Genomic DNA, 15,996 nt, shown 5'->3' with positions numbered 1-15,996 from the left:
GTGTTGCACAATTCCTTGAACCCAGAGGCAGAGTTACTTACCTGTTTGCTCCTTCACTGTGTTGCAATGATCTTTCAAACACACTAGCCTTCTTAGTAGAGTATCTGTGGAAAGTACTGCATCTCTTGCAGTGTCTAACAGCGAAAATATTATTTTGTCAGTGTTGGAATTCAAATAAAATCCAAAGTTTTGCAACCTTGCACAATGCAGACTAGCCCTTTGTTAAAAGTCAGCCCTGACTGAAGGAATGAACTAACCTTCTGTTTGGTATATGACATTTTGTTTGGAATATCGGAGTGTGTAGGCTAGAAGGTCAAACTGTGTTCTTGGAGCAGCAAGAGAGGAACTGCATCATGTTGCTATCAGCAATTTCAAGACATCAGTAGATTTTTCTCAGAACAAAATTGTTTCCAACAATGAAGCTCATGAAAAAAACACAAATTTTGAAATTACTAGTAATTCTAAGAAACTGAGTCCTGTTACTTGTTCAGAAGTGACACTAATAAATGAATTGACTTCTGAGGTCGATTGCATTCAAACCTGTCTTGATCTGCATCATGTGTCTGGACTGGCAGTAACGTCAATATAATCCAGATTAGTTCTGACAGAATTCTGAGGATTTCAACCCACTTCTAGTCAGTAACTCACCCGGTGTTTATAATTGCGGTTAAATCGGTACAAGCCGATTGGGATAAATAAAATAGTGAGATCTCCATTTTGGAGAACATTATTGCAATTTCAAAATGTCTTGAACTGTTTTTTTCCCATTTATTGAATACTAAATATTTTATTCGCTATCCCTCAACTGAACAGCGCTATTTAATGCAAACTTGTGCTTAAGCTCGTAAATCGTTTCATTGTTCATTTTGAGCACGCTACTTTGTAACAATTTGTAACATTTTATGGTACGAATGGTGAAAATATTGTATTTTCAACGAAAATAATAATATCTTTAGTGTTTTTTCGTCGTTTTCCTTAAATGTAAGATATGTCGATTAAGGAACGTAATTTTTCATTGTTGCTTACTATTACCAATTTTGCCCCTGATTTAGGGGCGATTTCAGGCATGTAAGTAGTTTTTACACGTGTCCCTTAACCCTCACTCAAACTAACGTCACTGTGGTCTTGCCCCAATCACACGCAGGCCACGGGGGTCACGGTGAGTTAACTGGAACCTGGATTCAGATGAGAGGGTTACTTGCATAGCTGGAGAGGTTGTGTGTTTGAATAACACAGGTCAGGTAGAACCTGTAGCTCCCCAAATCCTAGACGTTTTGTATGTTTCTGACTTGATGGTGTCTACTGTCCAAACGGTGAGTATGAGAGGGTTTTTCGTTCAAATAAAGAGTGTACAATAAATAGAGCTCTGGTAAAACAATGCAATTGTGCTTTTACTTTTTAAACACGGTTAATTTCACCTTTGTGAGTTTAAAAGATAAGTATTGGAATCGCCACTCTTTGTAAAGCGCTTTGAGATGCGCTCTGAGGCAAGGTCAAAGTAGAATATCGTATTTCAGATGGGAGTTTCATTCTCTTGAGACTAGAAGGGCGTAGAGTTTTTTGGAGTAGGCGTTGGGCTTTTTCTAATCTTTTTATTTTCTCTACCTGTTTTTGTGTGTTTCAAAACGTTTATTGTGATATACAAGGAATTTTCAAGTATTGTGAAGTGATTTGAGTTTTTTTAAAAGCACTATGTGATTATTTATAAAGCAAATATAAGAAATATGAAATCAGGCTAAAAACTGAAATCAGGGTATTAACTGGTGATGGCTCCGTGATTGCTCTGTAATAAACTAGTAAGCTAGGTAAATATCAATTGTTACGAACTTTCTTCCTAAAGTAAATACCTCACACGTATTAAAAACAAAGTTTTCACTGCAATGAACCCAAAATTAACAGCTGTTCCTGTCTTGAGGGTATTAGAGTATGGGAGTAATTACAACTCTTAATATAGACTAAGCAATTTGGTAGTACAACTACAAATTTCCGAATGTAGTAGCAGTAATAAGTTGTTGATGATGGTTATTTCAGTAATGAAATAATATATTTAATACGTAATGATTTCAGCGTTCGTCGATGGCAACGATTAATGCACTATTTAGCTAACGTTGCATTCCAACCAACCAAAATACAAGGTCTCATTTTCTAATCATTAATGGAGGTTTCATCAGTATTACAACTGCTAACGTACATACAGTAAAGACTGTAATATGCGCTAAAGAGTTTTTATATGTATATATTGAGACGTATATTCTGCGGAGAGAAGCGAAATGAAATTAAGGCAAATACATGTAATTAAACTTGTAGTATGTTAGAGGGCAGAAGGGGTATTGTGTAATAGAGCTACAGTGAATAAAATGCGTTATTTCATGTAGTAAGGGTATATTACAGAAAACATAATTTCAGAAGTTGTTGTTTAGGGCAGTTCTTCAAAACATTGTCAATTTTCTGTCTTATTATTGTGGTGCAATGAGAGTGTTTTCAGAACAGCTGGTGCTCTGTTCCACTTGAAGGTGGAACAGTTGGTTAATCCCAGTCCATAGCAAGCATGAGGAGGTGTGCACAGGACACAGTGCTGCTCCTGGCTCTTACTGGACTGGAATCCAGCTTGAATGACGGACAAGCTATTCACTGTTATAAAATTCCGAAACCTCAGTGTGGGTTCTTGGCTTTTAGGACTGGGAAATCACAGCTCAGTTTGAATGAGTGCAACGACTGCCATGACTGTGAGCAGAACTGTAAACGCTGCTAGTCATGAACATTCATGGTATGACTATTCCTGTTAACAGTATGAAGAAAAGAATCAGTTTCAAATATCACGGGGCTAACAGAATCTGGAGTGTTGTGTTCAAAGGGTACCCCCCCTTTTTTTCTTGGATCATAATCGAGGCCCCAGCAGCTTAATCAACAGACACAAGTACCCCTAATGGTCAAAATCCATGGACCTCAACTAGAAAACCTTCTTGAATGAAGTGCAACAAATGCATCACATGAAAGTGCACAAGGTTATCTCTTATTTCTGTAGTATTCATGCACAAATGCCAGAAGATGCCATTTTACAATAGGCTAAATCTGAAGTCTTTTTTTAAATTTTAAAGCCTGTGTGATACACCACATAATGAAATTCAAACCTACTGTAACTGTACTAATTTCGTGTTGCATTGAAACAGACAGAATATTTCATAGGTACGATATGATAAGATAAATAAGATAAATTTCTGATAAATCAGGCATTAAAGTGTTACACAGCTCAACAGCCATGTTTCACACACACAGAGACTTCCAAAGCAAACATACAAACAGTTCAAATAAACTTCATTAAAATAAATGTTACATAAAAGGCATGTACCTATACATAGTCCTTACACACCATTCTTACGGGAATCCATAAAGCTTGCTAGAACCTGTAAATTTACTTTCTCAAAATCACCCTAATCCGCTGTAATTGCACATAACCCTTCATTTTAGCATATAACAACTAATTGCTTTTGCCCATTAACCGATACTCAGTAATTTTAAATTCTTGTCGAGTAGTTTAACTGAATATGGGATAAAGGAATGCCTTATTGTTGTGTCTGCATGAACTCTCAAACATGAGTTTGAAGGCATCTGATGATATTCTTCATGCAGACCATGTGAGGGATCAGAGGAGATACTAACAGCTACTGTGAACATACTCTTAATGAAAGGAGTGTGAAAGTGGCTACCCTACCACCTTAGAACACATCCTCAAGACTGGTAATCTTGCCTTTTGTTGGACTGAAAGACATTTATAGCAGATGGTTATTTTGTACTGCATGACACATTGTACCACAGAGCTGAAAAACATGATTGAATTTGATGGCTGGCACCAAAAACCTGTAAAGAAAGTAAATTTACTGTTGTTCTTTGTTACAAATAAAGTCCAATTGTGCCTTCCACAACAGATGAGCATCTGTAGACTCACATAGTTATAGATTGTAACTTTCTTAATGTTTCTCATTATGAACTGTGACTGCTGAAAGATACTTATGTTCAAGACCAAAGACAATTTCTTCTGTTTCTCAAGTATTTTTAAATCAAGGCATTCTGGTCATGCACCATGCAAGGAAACTATACAGTTCTGTTAAAGGTTGGGGTTATTTTTATCATTCATCAGAGAAATTAAGTTAGAATCATCAGAAACTTTTATTAGGAATTGGTTTGAATCGCTGGCAACACCCTCGTTCATATACATAGTGAAGAGCAGTGGTGAACTCGCACACTCCTGGGGTGCTCCATAGTTAGTTAATACCTTGGAAGAAAGTATACAATTAACCCCCAGTATCCTTCTTGTAAGGAATGAATTGTACTGTATTATGCTTGATAATAGAATAGTCAACAAAATGTCTGAAACTGAAGAAAAATCAAGGAAAAATGCCCTAGATTATGATTTGTGTAAGGTAAGGAGAGTTAGTGCAGCATCTTCTGTGCGTCTCACTTTTTTAAAGCAAACTCCTAGATATCACGTTTCCCATTTACTGACTGGCTGAGATTCTGAACCAAGATCCCGTCCAATGATTTAGTCAAAACTGATGTAAGAGGAACTGGCCTGAAATCATTGTGTTCTTCTGGTCAGGTTTTCTTAGGGAGGGGTACAGAATAGGAGGATCCATACCACAGATTGTAGTATAGCCATGTCTATATAAAGCATAGAGTGTCTGTAGACATCTGGAAAACTGATTGCTGTACCAAAGCTAATTCTCTTGTGAAGAACTTCAAAATAAATGTACTAAGAGTGCTTTATACACCAGTTGCCTTATGAACATTTGTAAACTTAAAAGTATTCATGATTTGCTCTACATTAATGATAACCCTGTCTGAACTGTTATAATAATAATAATAATAATAAACTTTATTTTATATAGCGCCTTTAAAGGTGGCTTCTCAAAGCGCTTTACAGGATGACAATAACAATAAATAAGAAGACTACAACAATAAATAAGAAAATTTCACAAGACAGGACATAATTATAATTACAACAATACAACAATAACAATAGAGGAGACCGTGGAAGATGGTATTAAGAAGAGCAGAGGGGTGAAGAATGGAACCAGTTAAGTAAAGGCTTTACTGAAGAAGAAAGTTTTGAGTCTGGATTTGAAGGAGTTTAGAGAAGGTGACTCTCTAATATCCTTGGGTAAAGAGTTCCAGAGCTTGGGGGCATAGCAGGAGAAGGCCCTGTCGCCCATACAATGTAGACGGGCTTGGGGGACAGTAAGGAGGGCAGAATTTGAAGAGCGGAGGTTGCGAGGTGGGGAGTAGGGCGATAAAAGTTCAGACAGGTATTGAGGTGCCAAGCCATGTAAAGCCTTGTAGGTGAGCATGAGGATTTTAAAGTCTACGCGGAATTTGACCGGAAGCCAGTGCAAGGACTCCAGGATAGGAGTAATGTGAACACTTGTACTAGACCTGGTTAAAACAATTATCAGAAGTGTTTGCTTTATCATAGCTAGTAAAAAATGAACTTAATTCATTTGAAAACTGACGTTCTTTATCTGTCACTATTGGTTTCCTGATTGAGGATATCCCAGCCTGTCTCTCTCCCAGAGTCTAGGATTATTAACTTTAAACACATTCTCCAAATTCTCTGGCGGTTTCTCCATTCATTTTTTCAGTCCACTTCATTTCACCACAGTCTTTATCCTTGGAAAATGACCTTCCAAATAATAAAGGCATATATAACAAATACACCATGTATTTAATGTGCTTTGTTATATTTTTCTTTATTATTTGGATCTATATGCCCTCATCTGGAGTATTTAGCATTCATACATTTCTTATGAAAAAAAATAACATTAAATTATCACGAGCATTCAGCTATACATATACAACAAAGTAATAACTGTTCGTTTCTGCCCACAGATTGGCTTACTGGTGCAAATACTGTCATTCCAACATTCCGAATCGGAATCCACTTTCAGTTGTTGATTGGTAGAACAAAAGCTTAATCCCTTGTACCGTATTAAGAACAAAATCAGCTGGATTCCAACTTTGTTCTGCAGGTTTTTTTTCATTGTGCTTGAGCAGTCATTTTGGGATGATCCGTACTAAATTAGCAGATTTTATTAAACTGACCCTATAATACTACATTGGAAATATGCAACATGGATTATAAAGAGTTTTAATTGCCTAGGAGCCTATACATTTTATCTAGGTGGTAATCTAATTCTAAAGATCTATACAGGGCGTGAGAGTTCTGATACGCATTAATGTACTTTTCCTCTTAAAACCCAGTATTTTTTAATATTTCACTATAAAATAATGAACTTTTCTGAACCACGCTATTGTAGCGTGAATATGCGCTAGTAAGATGTTTCTCAACAACCGATTCAGCGGACAATCGCCGGGCAATTCCGGCACTTTACAAGTCACGAAGGTACAGTCGTAATGCATGAAATCCGTTTTTTCTTCCATTGTTCTGTTAAATCCAAGTGGGAGGCTTTAGGGAACAGATACAAGTAAAGGTGAGAAACTGTAAAAGTAGATGTAGATCTATGCGGCAATGCAGAAACTACGGTAAGTGGCGTGGACTATAAGAGTTAAAGTTACTAATTACCAAGAAAATGCTGAACTGTGAATGTTGTCACTCGGTAACGGCTGATAAAAATAACAATGACAGACTGCTTCTAGCCATGTTTGGTAAGGGTGTTTATAAACTGGCTATTGTCTCCGCTCTCTGCCCACGCCCACTCCGGTAGGTGTTTGAAAGAAGGTGAGCGCATCGTATTTTACCTGTCATGCTGCGAGATCTGAGTAGAGGACAAAAACACCTTTAGGAACTCCGTTCACAAGCGCCCCATACACTACCAGACCTGTTCAGTCTAAAGGCAGAACACCGTTGCATTTAAGAACAGCACAATGGAGAATTAACACTTTAACTGCCTCCCATTAACCTTCATCTTTAGAAAACGGAGAGCCGTAGCCCCTAAATTTCCATTGCTAATTGTTGAGGAACGAGATTTTAAATTTTATATGACACGAGATACTGGCAAACAGTTCGCATTGGCGTTCATGTAGCTCTGACTGTTCAGGCCGATCTAAAGTTAAATGTAAATGATTTAAGTTTCAAATAATTAAGGAATGATTATCACACTAGATATGCCTGAGACTGAAGAGGTGTCGAATGGATTTCTTAGTTCAAAATTATCTTCTTGAGCTGGGTTCTTAGCACTTTTTCGGTTATGTCTAGAATCTTGTAGACAATCTTTCAAAATACGTTCAGCACAAGGAGAACAAGGGCTTTAATAGTACTTTTAAATTAACAGTAGATCCTGGAATAATTTTGAAAAGGGTTAAATCGTGATGTAAATGACCTCACCAACCCAACAAGTTCATAACATTGTGATCTTCCGACGTATTAATTAAACGTGATGAAAACTGGTCACCGATGCTTTTAATATATAACCGGTTGTTCAAACCAGTCATATAATAACAGATCAAAGAGAATTACAGTATCGCTGGTGATCAGAGAGCCGTAATAAACTCACACCTCGCTGTGTGCCGCAGAGAACGAGAGGGGGTGTGTTGAGGAACAGGGTCCTCGGGACCAGAGCAGCTTTCTGATGGACCTCAGATTAGAGTCGTCCTCATGCTGTGCAGTGCGGAGGAGGGGGCGGGGTCGGTAATGCTAACTGCTTCTCAACAAAGAGCGAGTATCCCTTTCAGCCTGTAAAAGTAAGATTCAAGTTTTTGCAGAGCTGGTGTGAAATTATCTAATTTCGAAAATGACATCTGGAACGGTTAAACATGCGTATGGCTTTTTACATTAGAGTTCCACACGTAAAGGTGGAGAAATCCACATTTTCTTAATTTTCTTTAAATATAAAAAAAGGAATGTACATTTAGCTGTTTATTCGCTGAAAAGATTGATACTAAGCAACGTTTTTTCTTAAATTGCTGTATTTCCCCCCTTAGATGTATAGCGTATAAAGCATAAATGTATCATATTTCTATAAAATTGAAATAAAGTATTTTGTTGCAAAACTGACATTCATTCATCAATCTCTGTAACAGACTATTAACATTTCTGTTATCTACACCTTAATTATACTTGAAAACTACTGAAAAATCTTCTCATTTGGAAATATGTAAACGCTCAAAGTGCCTTCCCAGTTGACTCCACAAAGCCATTTTGGATACCGCATAACAAATAGAGGACCTGTCTTCGTTTTAGTTCTCCTTTAATTCGTGTTGCTGGCGTCGCGGCCACCGTTTGGATACGTAGCGCGCTTTGTGGCATGTGGAGAGGTAATTCTCAGTGACGTCCATCAGCAGTCGCCGCGGACGCATAACCAACCTCCTGCTGCAGGATCCCACTGTACTTCAGCCTCCAGGGAGAATATACTCATCGGAGCAACCAAAGCCTTGTACTTTCACTGCTGGCCCTGTTGTAATCTGATTAACTCTGAAGCGCTCCGAGATGAGAGATGCGCCCTGACTGGTCATGTATATAAAAGCAAGAGAGCCATTCATTCACTAGAGGCAGCAGGCAAACTAGCACGGCTACTCTGAGAGAAGGGGTGTTATGTCCTGTCCAATTTCCACTTTAGGTTTGCACAATCGGGGTTACCTAAATTGAACTGGATAAGCAATTTCTCTTTTTCCTACCCGGTCTGTTCGGTCGTGGAGCTGTAGCGTTACGCACGAGTCGGTGCTGCACTTTACTACTATATGAGTGGGTGCTATCTAATGGGTATATAGGTTTGAGTTCCTTCAGGCGAAAAGAGCATTAGGACAGCAAGAATATATATTCAATAAAGGTTCCGTGACAACGATGGACGTGGTTACCAGGGGCCTGATAGTGACGACTTTAAATGTAGTCTTTTTAATTTGTTGTTGTAGTGTTCCGCTGAAGGTGAGGCGTGTGGAGGGAAAGATAGTGTTATAGCAATGCTCAATGATTATTATATTAATTGCATATTCTGGATAGTGATGTTGCTTTTTAAATGTTATCTCAGGATGATGTACCCATGATAGCATCTCCTAATGATCCAATTAAGGCGCTGAATTGAACAGAGCGAGATATTATCCAGTGTGTATTATTGAAACCTCCGGTATATTATGCGCGTTATATCGATTAGGAAAACAATGGACTATTCTTAAGGGAGCAGTTAACCACTCACCCCTTATGTATGTACAGTTTTCCCATGTATGTGAGTATACCTGCCTTTCTCATTTACATTTTCTCCTTCTTTCTTTATCCCCCCACTGGTCTGATATCTCAAACCTGTAACATCACCTCTCTTATCTGCTGTTATTCTAAGCAGCTCAAACGATACGGGGGGTGGGGGGTGTCTCTATCTCAGTGTGACAGCGCCGTGTTGGTGTAAAGGGTGGGGCGAATTCAAGGCAGGGGATGGGGGTGAATGAGTGGCCAGTGGATTTTCCACACAGGCACGCACATGTATTCAGCCCCCCGCGGCGATCAGTCATTCCCTCAGAGATAGCACTCCATTCTCTCCCTGATTACCCAGCGGGATTAACATGAAACTGTTAATTGTTTGCTCTTCAAATAGAGTCCGCTGGAGCCAGAAGTCTGGTGAACTTAAGGACCGTCCTCCTCCTCCTCCTCCTGTGCCAGGTTCTGGGAGCCGGGGGATTCGCCGCTGCCCAAAGATATCAGCATGACAAAAAATTGGGAGGGTAGCAGATTGCTGGGGGCAACCGCCCTCGCCAACCTGTGTCCTCCGAGCCTCAGAACCTCGTTCGACCTTAACCTTGACTGGTCAACGGCCCGTGACAAGCACTGCAGCCCGATCTATGCGCGCACAGACTACTTGACGAGCAGTATAACGCTGCAGTCGCCAAGCTCATTCTGGTCTGCCTTTCTCAGCCCCAGGCCCGTGGAGCCCAGGCTAGCACAGCCAGCATCCGCGCCAACACCAACAGAGCCTCCAGTGACAGTGTTACAGCCGATGGACGACGCAATACCAGGAGACCCCGGCAGGCACTCCGCCTTTACTTTTCCGGAGCAGCAGTCCGACCCTGGAAGAAATGATTCTGACGACCACGAGCAGAAAAGTGACACGGACGGACACTCGAAGAAAGACAGGAAAAAGTGTTACCAGCGTTACCCAAAGCCACCATATTCCTACCTCGCTATGATAGCCATGGTCATCCAGAACTCCGCGGAAAAGAAACTCACCCTGTCCCAGGTAAGGCGGCTCACCTACGGTGAGAGGGACGCCTGGGATTCTGTGCTCTAGGTGTCCCCGGGAGATCATCAAATGACGACAGAAATTAATATTTAGACTGTGATTGAATTTTGTACCGCAGAAAAACATGAAATTAGGTAACAAAAGGCAAAGTTAAAAACGGATAAACTGGAGTCGATAACACATTGGTCTGTAAACGGATGTCCATAGTGCACTCTCGGAGTTGCGCACCGCTCTTCTGCAGAACTAGACTGGAAGACGCTTGTTTGCTATACACGTGGTTTATTTCTCAGACATGTGTTTAGCTTTAACTTCCCGAAATCCATTCTACAGAGCTGTTACCCACTAGGCAAAAAAGACATAATGCTGGAACTTCATTCCAAGTTATGCGAACTTAAAGCTTTTTTTCTCAACTATATAATTAGATGCCTTCATTTTTTCTCGTTTTGAATACTTTTCAACAATACTTCGAGATGGGGAGAAAATGTTTTCCATTCCAATTACTTTTTTTTCCATTTTAAAGAAAAATCATCATTCACCTAATTGGATAATTTAACTTAACGAGATTTCGGCCAATTCGACACCTTTGACACCAGTTACGTATATCAAATATGACAATACAATAAACAATTACAAAGACCTTGTAGATAGAAAGTTCTGCAATTCCCATTTAAAGACTAGTTCTGTATTTGTACCCTCCAGCCGTATACAAGACGTTAACGTGATTTCTGGGATTATTCTGCTTTTAAACTGAGTGACATGCAATTATAGCTCTAATGCCTATGAATGAAAGGCAGATATTCCGTCTACTGGCGAATTGTGTTATGGTATTATTTATAAGTATTAAAATTATGCTCGATTAGTGTAAAAGCAAATCACCTGACACATTAAAGATTGCAAACGAGAGGAAAACCTTCGAACCATCCACCTAGCATGTATTTTACTAGCTGTTTGATCCAATGATTTTAACCAGCAGTTTCTCCAGGGAAGCTTGGTATCAACTTGAACGATGCGACTGGACAGCTTGTTTCTACACTCCCACAACATTTTGTGTGAAAAGTTTGTTTTTCGTTTTAAAGTAAATTTTTTCCATGTACTTTTCACCCAAGGTGTCCTTTGGTTGGTGTTTCACTGTTTATTCTGAAGAAACACACAATTACTTCTTTAATTGTCCCAAATTTACTTTGCCGACCGGCAAAACACATGACACAATACACGATAAATTAAATATATACATGAACTCAGTCTTATAAATGCATAAGTTACAGAAAAACAAGTTTATCAGCTTACGTAAACATCTTTGTTGGTCTTCTCTGTTCCTGGCTAAAGAGGTTAATTGAGGTTAGCTTTAATTTAAAGCAATCTTTTCAGCCTCGGAACTCAGACCAAAGTATGCAAAAACTATTTCTAAGTCTGGGATGGGGAGCCTTACATTAAATATGTCACGAAATAATACTTTTATTTAATCACATCTCGTACATTTAATTATATGTCAGCTTAAAATGACCAGAAAATTAAAACTCAACGTTTTATGGTTTCAGTTTCTGGAATAAAGAGCAGTTAGTCATCTTTGGTTGATCTCTTTCCTATTTGGTTTGTAATTTTTCAGACAAGCTGCAACTCCAGTTGACCTAATTTTTGCAACTTCAAATTCCCCGTTATTAGAAACGGTGTTCATTTTTTTTTCTCCGAAACGAAGCCTGCAGTTACCTGCTTAAAACACAGTTGATAAAGTAATCGGCACTATTTTACAAGTAGCAGCCACGTCCGTATTATTCGCTTTAATAATGGGTACCCATTCCAGGTGGCGCTGTTGTCCGCCACTGATCAGGCTAAAGTTACTCTTCTCGCTGCAAACCTTAAGTGTACCAATTGTGTCATTGGCTATAAGATATTTGCTTTGATGTTCAAAAGTTAAAGAAACACAAAGCAGTACATCCTCTAAGAGCATCAAGGGTACCTTTGCTGTGGTGGTGACCCCTGTGGGTGATCTGGGGTCACTACAGCCGAGTTCAACACTGCATGCGTGTGTTGGCTAAGCACGTGATACTGAAAAACCGTTGTGCAGCCTAACAAAATAAGCTGCAATGATTCCTGAGAGTTTGTTCCCTGAAGTCATGAGCTCTCATCACCTGTGCCAGACTGGAAAAAATCTGGGAAAGATTTGCTTACCCATGCTGTAAATGCTCCATGGTTTGGCGCATAATGTGCGTGAATAGTCTTTGCCAACTGTATTTCAACTGCCTTATAGGAAGACAGAATTGTCTGAAGTCTAGGACGGTATTGCTGTATTGTGTAAAGTAAACCTTTCTCCTCCCTCAGATCCTTAAGGAGATCAGCAACCTATTTCCATTCTTTAAAGGGAACTATAAGGGTTGGAAGGACTCAGTGAGGCACAACCTCTCCTCCTATGACTGCTTTGTGAAGGTAAGTCGTCATTTTGTTCACTTCTGATCATCAGTTGCCCAGCCTATCCTGAACAGTGTGAAGTCCTGTATCCTGTGCATCCCCTCACCTTGCTCTTCGGATCTTAAGCGAATTTGAAAAGTTTGATGAATATTCCAAAACTTTGGTGTAGTTAGAAAGAACCCAGATCTTTGTGTTAAAATGTTTTGACAATTTTATTAGTGCAATTGGAAAAACATGGCAATATAATCACATTTTCGTGAAGCCCTGATCCTGTTGGAAAGGAACATAAGAAAGGCTCACTCCATTTGGCCTGTCTAGGCCAATTGATAGTTGCTATTTAATTTACCTTAGGGTCTCCTAAAGCCCTTTTTTAAAAGAAGCTAGGTTATTGGCTTCAGTAACATGGCTGAAGAGCCTGTCCCATACTCCCACAACCCTTTGCGTAAAAGAGCCTCCTGTTCTCAGTTTTAAAAAAGCTTTCACATAGTTTCCACTGTGCTTATGTTAAACTGTTAGAATACATACCATCTATTGGGTTAACTTGCTCTACCCTTCAGGGTTTTGAAGGGTAGACTTGGCCAGCAGCCATATCACCCTGCAACTAACAGCTGGCAGCCCAGTGAAGCCAAGCAGGTGTGAGCCTAGTCAGTACCTGGATGGGAGACCACCCGGGAAAAACTAAGGTTGCCGCTGGAAGAGGTATTAGATATACCAGTAGGGGAGCACTCACCCTGCGGTTTATGTGGGTCCTAATGCCCCAGTGTAGTGACAGGGACACTATTCTGTAAACAGGCGCCGTCCTTCGGATGAGACTTAAAACTGAGGTCCTGACTCTCTGTGGTCATTAAAAATCCCAGGGTGTTTCTCGAAAAGAGTAGGGGTGTAACCCTGGCGTCCTGGCCAAATTTCCCATTGGCCCTTACCAATCATGGCCTCCTTATAACCCCCCTCTATGAATTGGCTTAATTACTCTGCTCTCCCCACTAGTAGTTGATGTGTGGTGAGCGTCCTGGCACACTATGGCTGCCGTCGCATCATCCAGGTTTGTGCTGCACGTTGGTGGTGGCGGAGGGGATCCCCATTACCTGTAAAGCGCTTTGAGTGGAGTGTCCAGTAAAGTGGTATATAAGTGTAAGCAATTATTATTATTGTAGTCTTCTCTGTTGCGAGACTAAAAAGGCTCTTTTAGCTTGGTTTTAACTTTACTGTTTTGCTTGTTAAATTTGTGTTACGCTGCCCCCCGACTCTGGAATGCTTTCCCAAAATGATATGCTATCGGAATTTTTGTCTGTGAGCTAGACCAATTAATAATCTTTTTACTTATTTTTTAAATTACATTTCTTTTTAAATGTATAATTCACTTTAAAAGTATTAAGTATTATGCTAGATTTCCTTCAGGAATTGTGGCATGGCTTTCTTTTGTAACTTTTATGAAATGTACAGTTGATTTATAATGTATTACTTGCTGGTTCATATTCGGGAAACATTTTTTTGCTGCTGCAGTATTGTTTACCAAAGTCCTGAGGCAAACAAGCCAGCAACCAGCCCTCTTAAATGACAATTGGCTGAATTTGAAGCTCGACAGCTTGGCGTGGGGTCTGAGTGAAATAAACAAGCAGGTGTAAACTGGGGGTGTTGCCCATAGTCTCGGGGTGTGACCTGGCCTTTCCTGCCCCCAGGTGTTGAAGGATCCGGGCAAGCCCCAAGGCAAGGGCAACTACTGGATGGTGGATGTGGACCGTGTGCCACTGGAGCTGCTGAAACGGCAGAACACGGCAGTGTCCCGGCAGGACGAGACCATCTTTGCCCAGGACCTCAGCCCCTACATCCTGCACAGACGAGGCCTTCCCAGTGCCACCCTGCGCAGCTCCCAGCACAGCCCCAAGGTGCCCGAGCCGCCAAGGCTGGACTCCTCCTTCGCCATCGACTCGCTGCTGGACAGCCTGCGTCCGGCGAGCGCGGCAGGGGAGGCGGTGCCTCATGAGGCGCTGGGGCACGGAGGAGGCTGGGGCGCCCCCCAATCCCGGCACTCCTCCTCCTCCTCCTCTTCCAACAGCGCCTCGGCCAGCTCCTACAGCCCTGCCTCCTCATCGTCTTCGGAGGAAGACTGGAAGGAAGGGGGTCCCAGGAAGCGCCCCCAGAACCAAGGCAGCTCGGACTCGGAGGACGGGTGCTCTGGCGCACAAATGCCCCCCCACAAATCAGCCAAGAGGACCACAACCGCCCCCTGGGAGCTGCCCACTTCCTACACAAAATTTGCCCCCCCCAATACCGTCGCACCTCCAAGCATGTGCTTCAACGGTGGATCCTTCCTGCCCCTGGGGGGGCTGCCTTTCTACAGCTACCGCAGCCCACCCTCGGTGCCCCCCCCTCACCACTCTGCCCCCTTTGTCAGCCCGGGCTACTGGTCCCTTGTGCCCTCAGGCAGTGTCTCTGTGCAGCCCACCCCCCTCCTCATGGACCTGGACACCCTGCTGCAGACCGTCCCGCCCAACAAGAGCGTCTTCGACACGATGACCTTCTCTGACCCATCGCAGTACGCCCTGCAGAGCGCAGCTCCCCTCGCCCGCTATTCACCTTACTGAACTGCCCCGTCCCTCTCTCGCGCTGCTCTGAACGTCTCCCCATCTGTCCAACTGACTTTGCCTCCCTGGCCACAGGGGCGAAATCTTACAAAGGCCTCGTCCGGACTCTTATTTGCACTATCTTTGTGTTGTTTTTGTTTATAAACGCCAGCATTGCTTGGTCTGGAGCTTTTTGGCCAGGGTCTCGTTTTTTTGGTTCCTGTAATAGCTGGGAATAATATTGAGGCTCTGAGCCTCTACGGTCCATTGTGGAGCTGAAGAGCATCTATTAAATCGGACGTACAGGGTTTACTCTGGATCTAACAGGGTTTCTTTTTAATCTGCCTTTTTTCTATGAAATAATGTGACAAATTTTGTGCCTCCCTGGTCGATGGGAAAAGATATTAATATAGAGATGTTTTTTGCACATATTACATGCCTAACAGGACAGAGAGAGGATGGAAGGAAGGTATACATTTTGTGTTTATTAGTAATGAGCAGTGTTGACAAGGGAGAATGTATTTATTTCATGTACACCTAGTAGGGCTGAGTCATCTGCCTGTGGCTGTGCAGTCAGGTACTGAAGTCAGAGGCCTAGACAAGTGCTCTGTTTCCACATCAGTCTACGCAGGAGGAGGGGTGCTCTTCTACCCAAGGAGAAGTGGGGTGGACTGAGAGGGGTCCCCAGGTTCAGATGTGGTCTTGCTAAGGCAAACTCAGGGTTGGGAAGGACTTTCAGGCTTTTCTAGATTGGGGCTTTATCCGTTGTTGGCTAGAATGCGTTTTGCTCAATGCTGTAATCATCGCACCAAAAGCTGAAATGCAGACTTCATCATTCTGCATGTAAA

General features: G+C 41.5%; 1 protein-coding gene across 3 annotated transcripts; it reads left to right on the top strand.

Moving 5' to 3' along the window:
• The first annotated feature begins 1,188 nt into the window (after nucleotides 1-1,188).
• foxh1 (forkhead box H1) lies at nucleotides 1,189-15,336 on the top strand. 3 transcript variants are annotated; one of them, XM_015354130.2, is made up of 4 exons: nucleotides 1,189-1,313; nucleotides 9,854-10,175; nucleotides 12,498-12,602; nucleotides 14,264-15,336. In XM_015354130.2, the coding sequence occupies exons 2-4, from the start codon at nucleotides 9,936-9,938 to the stop codon at nucleotides 15,167-15,169; spliced, it is 1,251 nt and encodes a 416-aa protein (XP_015209616.1). In that variant the 5' UTR covers nucleotides 1,189-1,313; nucleotides 9,854-9,935; the 3' UTR covers nucleotides 15,170-15,336. The 3 variants fall into 3 exon arrangements, with proteins under 3 accessions (XP_015209616.1, XP_015209618.1, XP_015209615.1); XM_015354132.2 differs by lacking the exon at nucleotides 1,189-1,313 and adding an exon at nucleotides 7,567-7,695; XM_015354129.2 differs by lacking the exon at nucleotides 1,189-1,313 and having other exon boundaries at nucleotides 9,369-10,175.
• Nucleotides 15,337-15,996: the final 660 nt, after the last annotated feature.

The sequence above is a fragment of the Lepisosteus oculatus genome, chromosome 6 (assembly GCF_040954835.1).
Source record: "Lepisosteus oculatus isolate fLepOcu1 chromosome 6, fLepOcu1.hap2, whole genome shotgun sequence".
NCBI classification, from domain to species: domain Eukaryota; kingdom Metazoa; phylum Chordata; class Actinopteri; order Semionotiformes; family Lepisosteidae; genus Lepisosteus; species Lepisosteus oculatus.
The sequence above is the reverse complement of the archived record's forward strand: the minus strand, read 5'-3'. Positions and strand labels throughout refer to the sequence as shown.

Bases quoted from the DNA above. Each gene is read 5' to 3' on its own strand.
- foxh1 (XM_015354129.2), top strand. From the start codon at position 9,645: ATGACAAAAAATTGGGAGGGTAGCAGATTGCTGGGGGCAACCGCCCTC. The intron at 10,176-12,497 runs GTAAGGCGGCTC...CTCCTCCCTCAG, and splicing joins AGAAACTCACCCTGTCCCAG to ATCCTTAAGGAGATCAGCAA. The intron at 12,603-14,263 runs GTAAGTCGTCAT...TCCTGCCCCCAG, and splicing joins CCTATGACTGCTTTGTGAAG to GTGTTGAAGGATCCGGGCAA.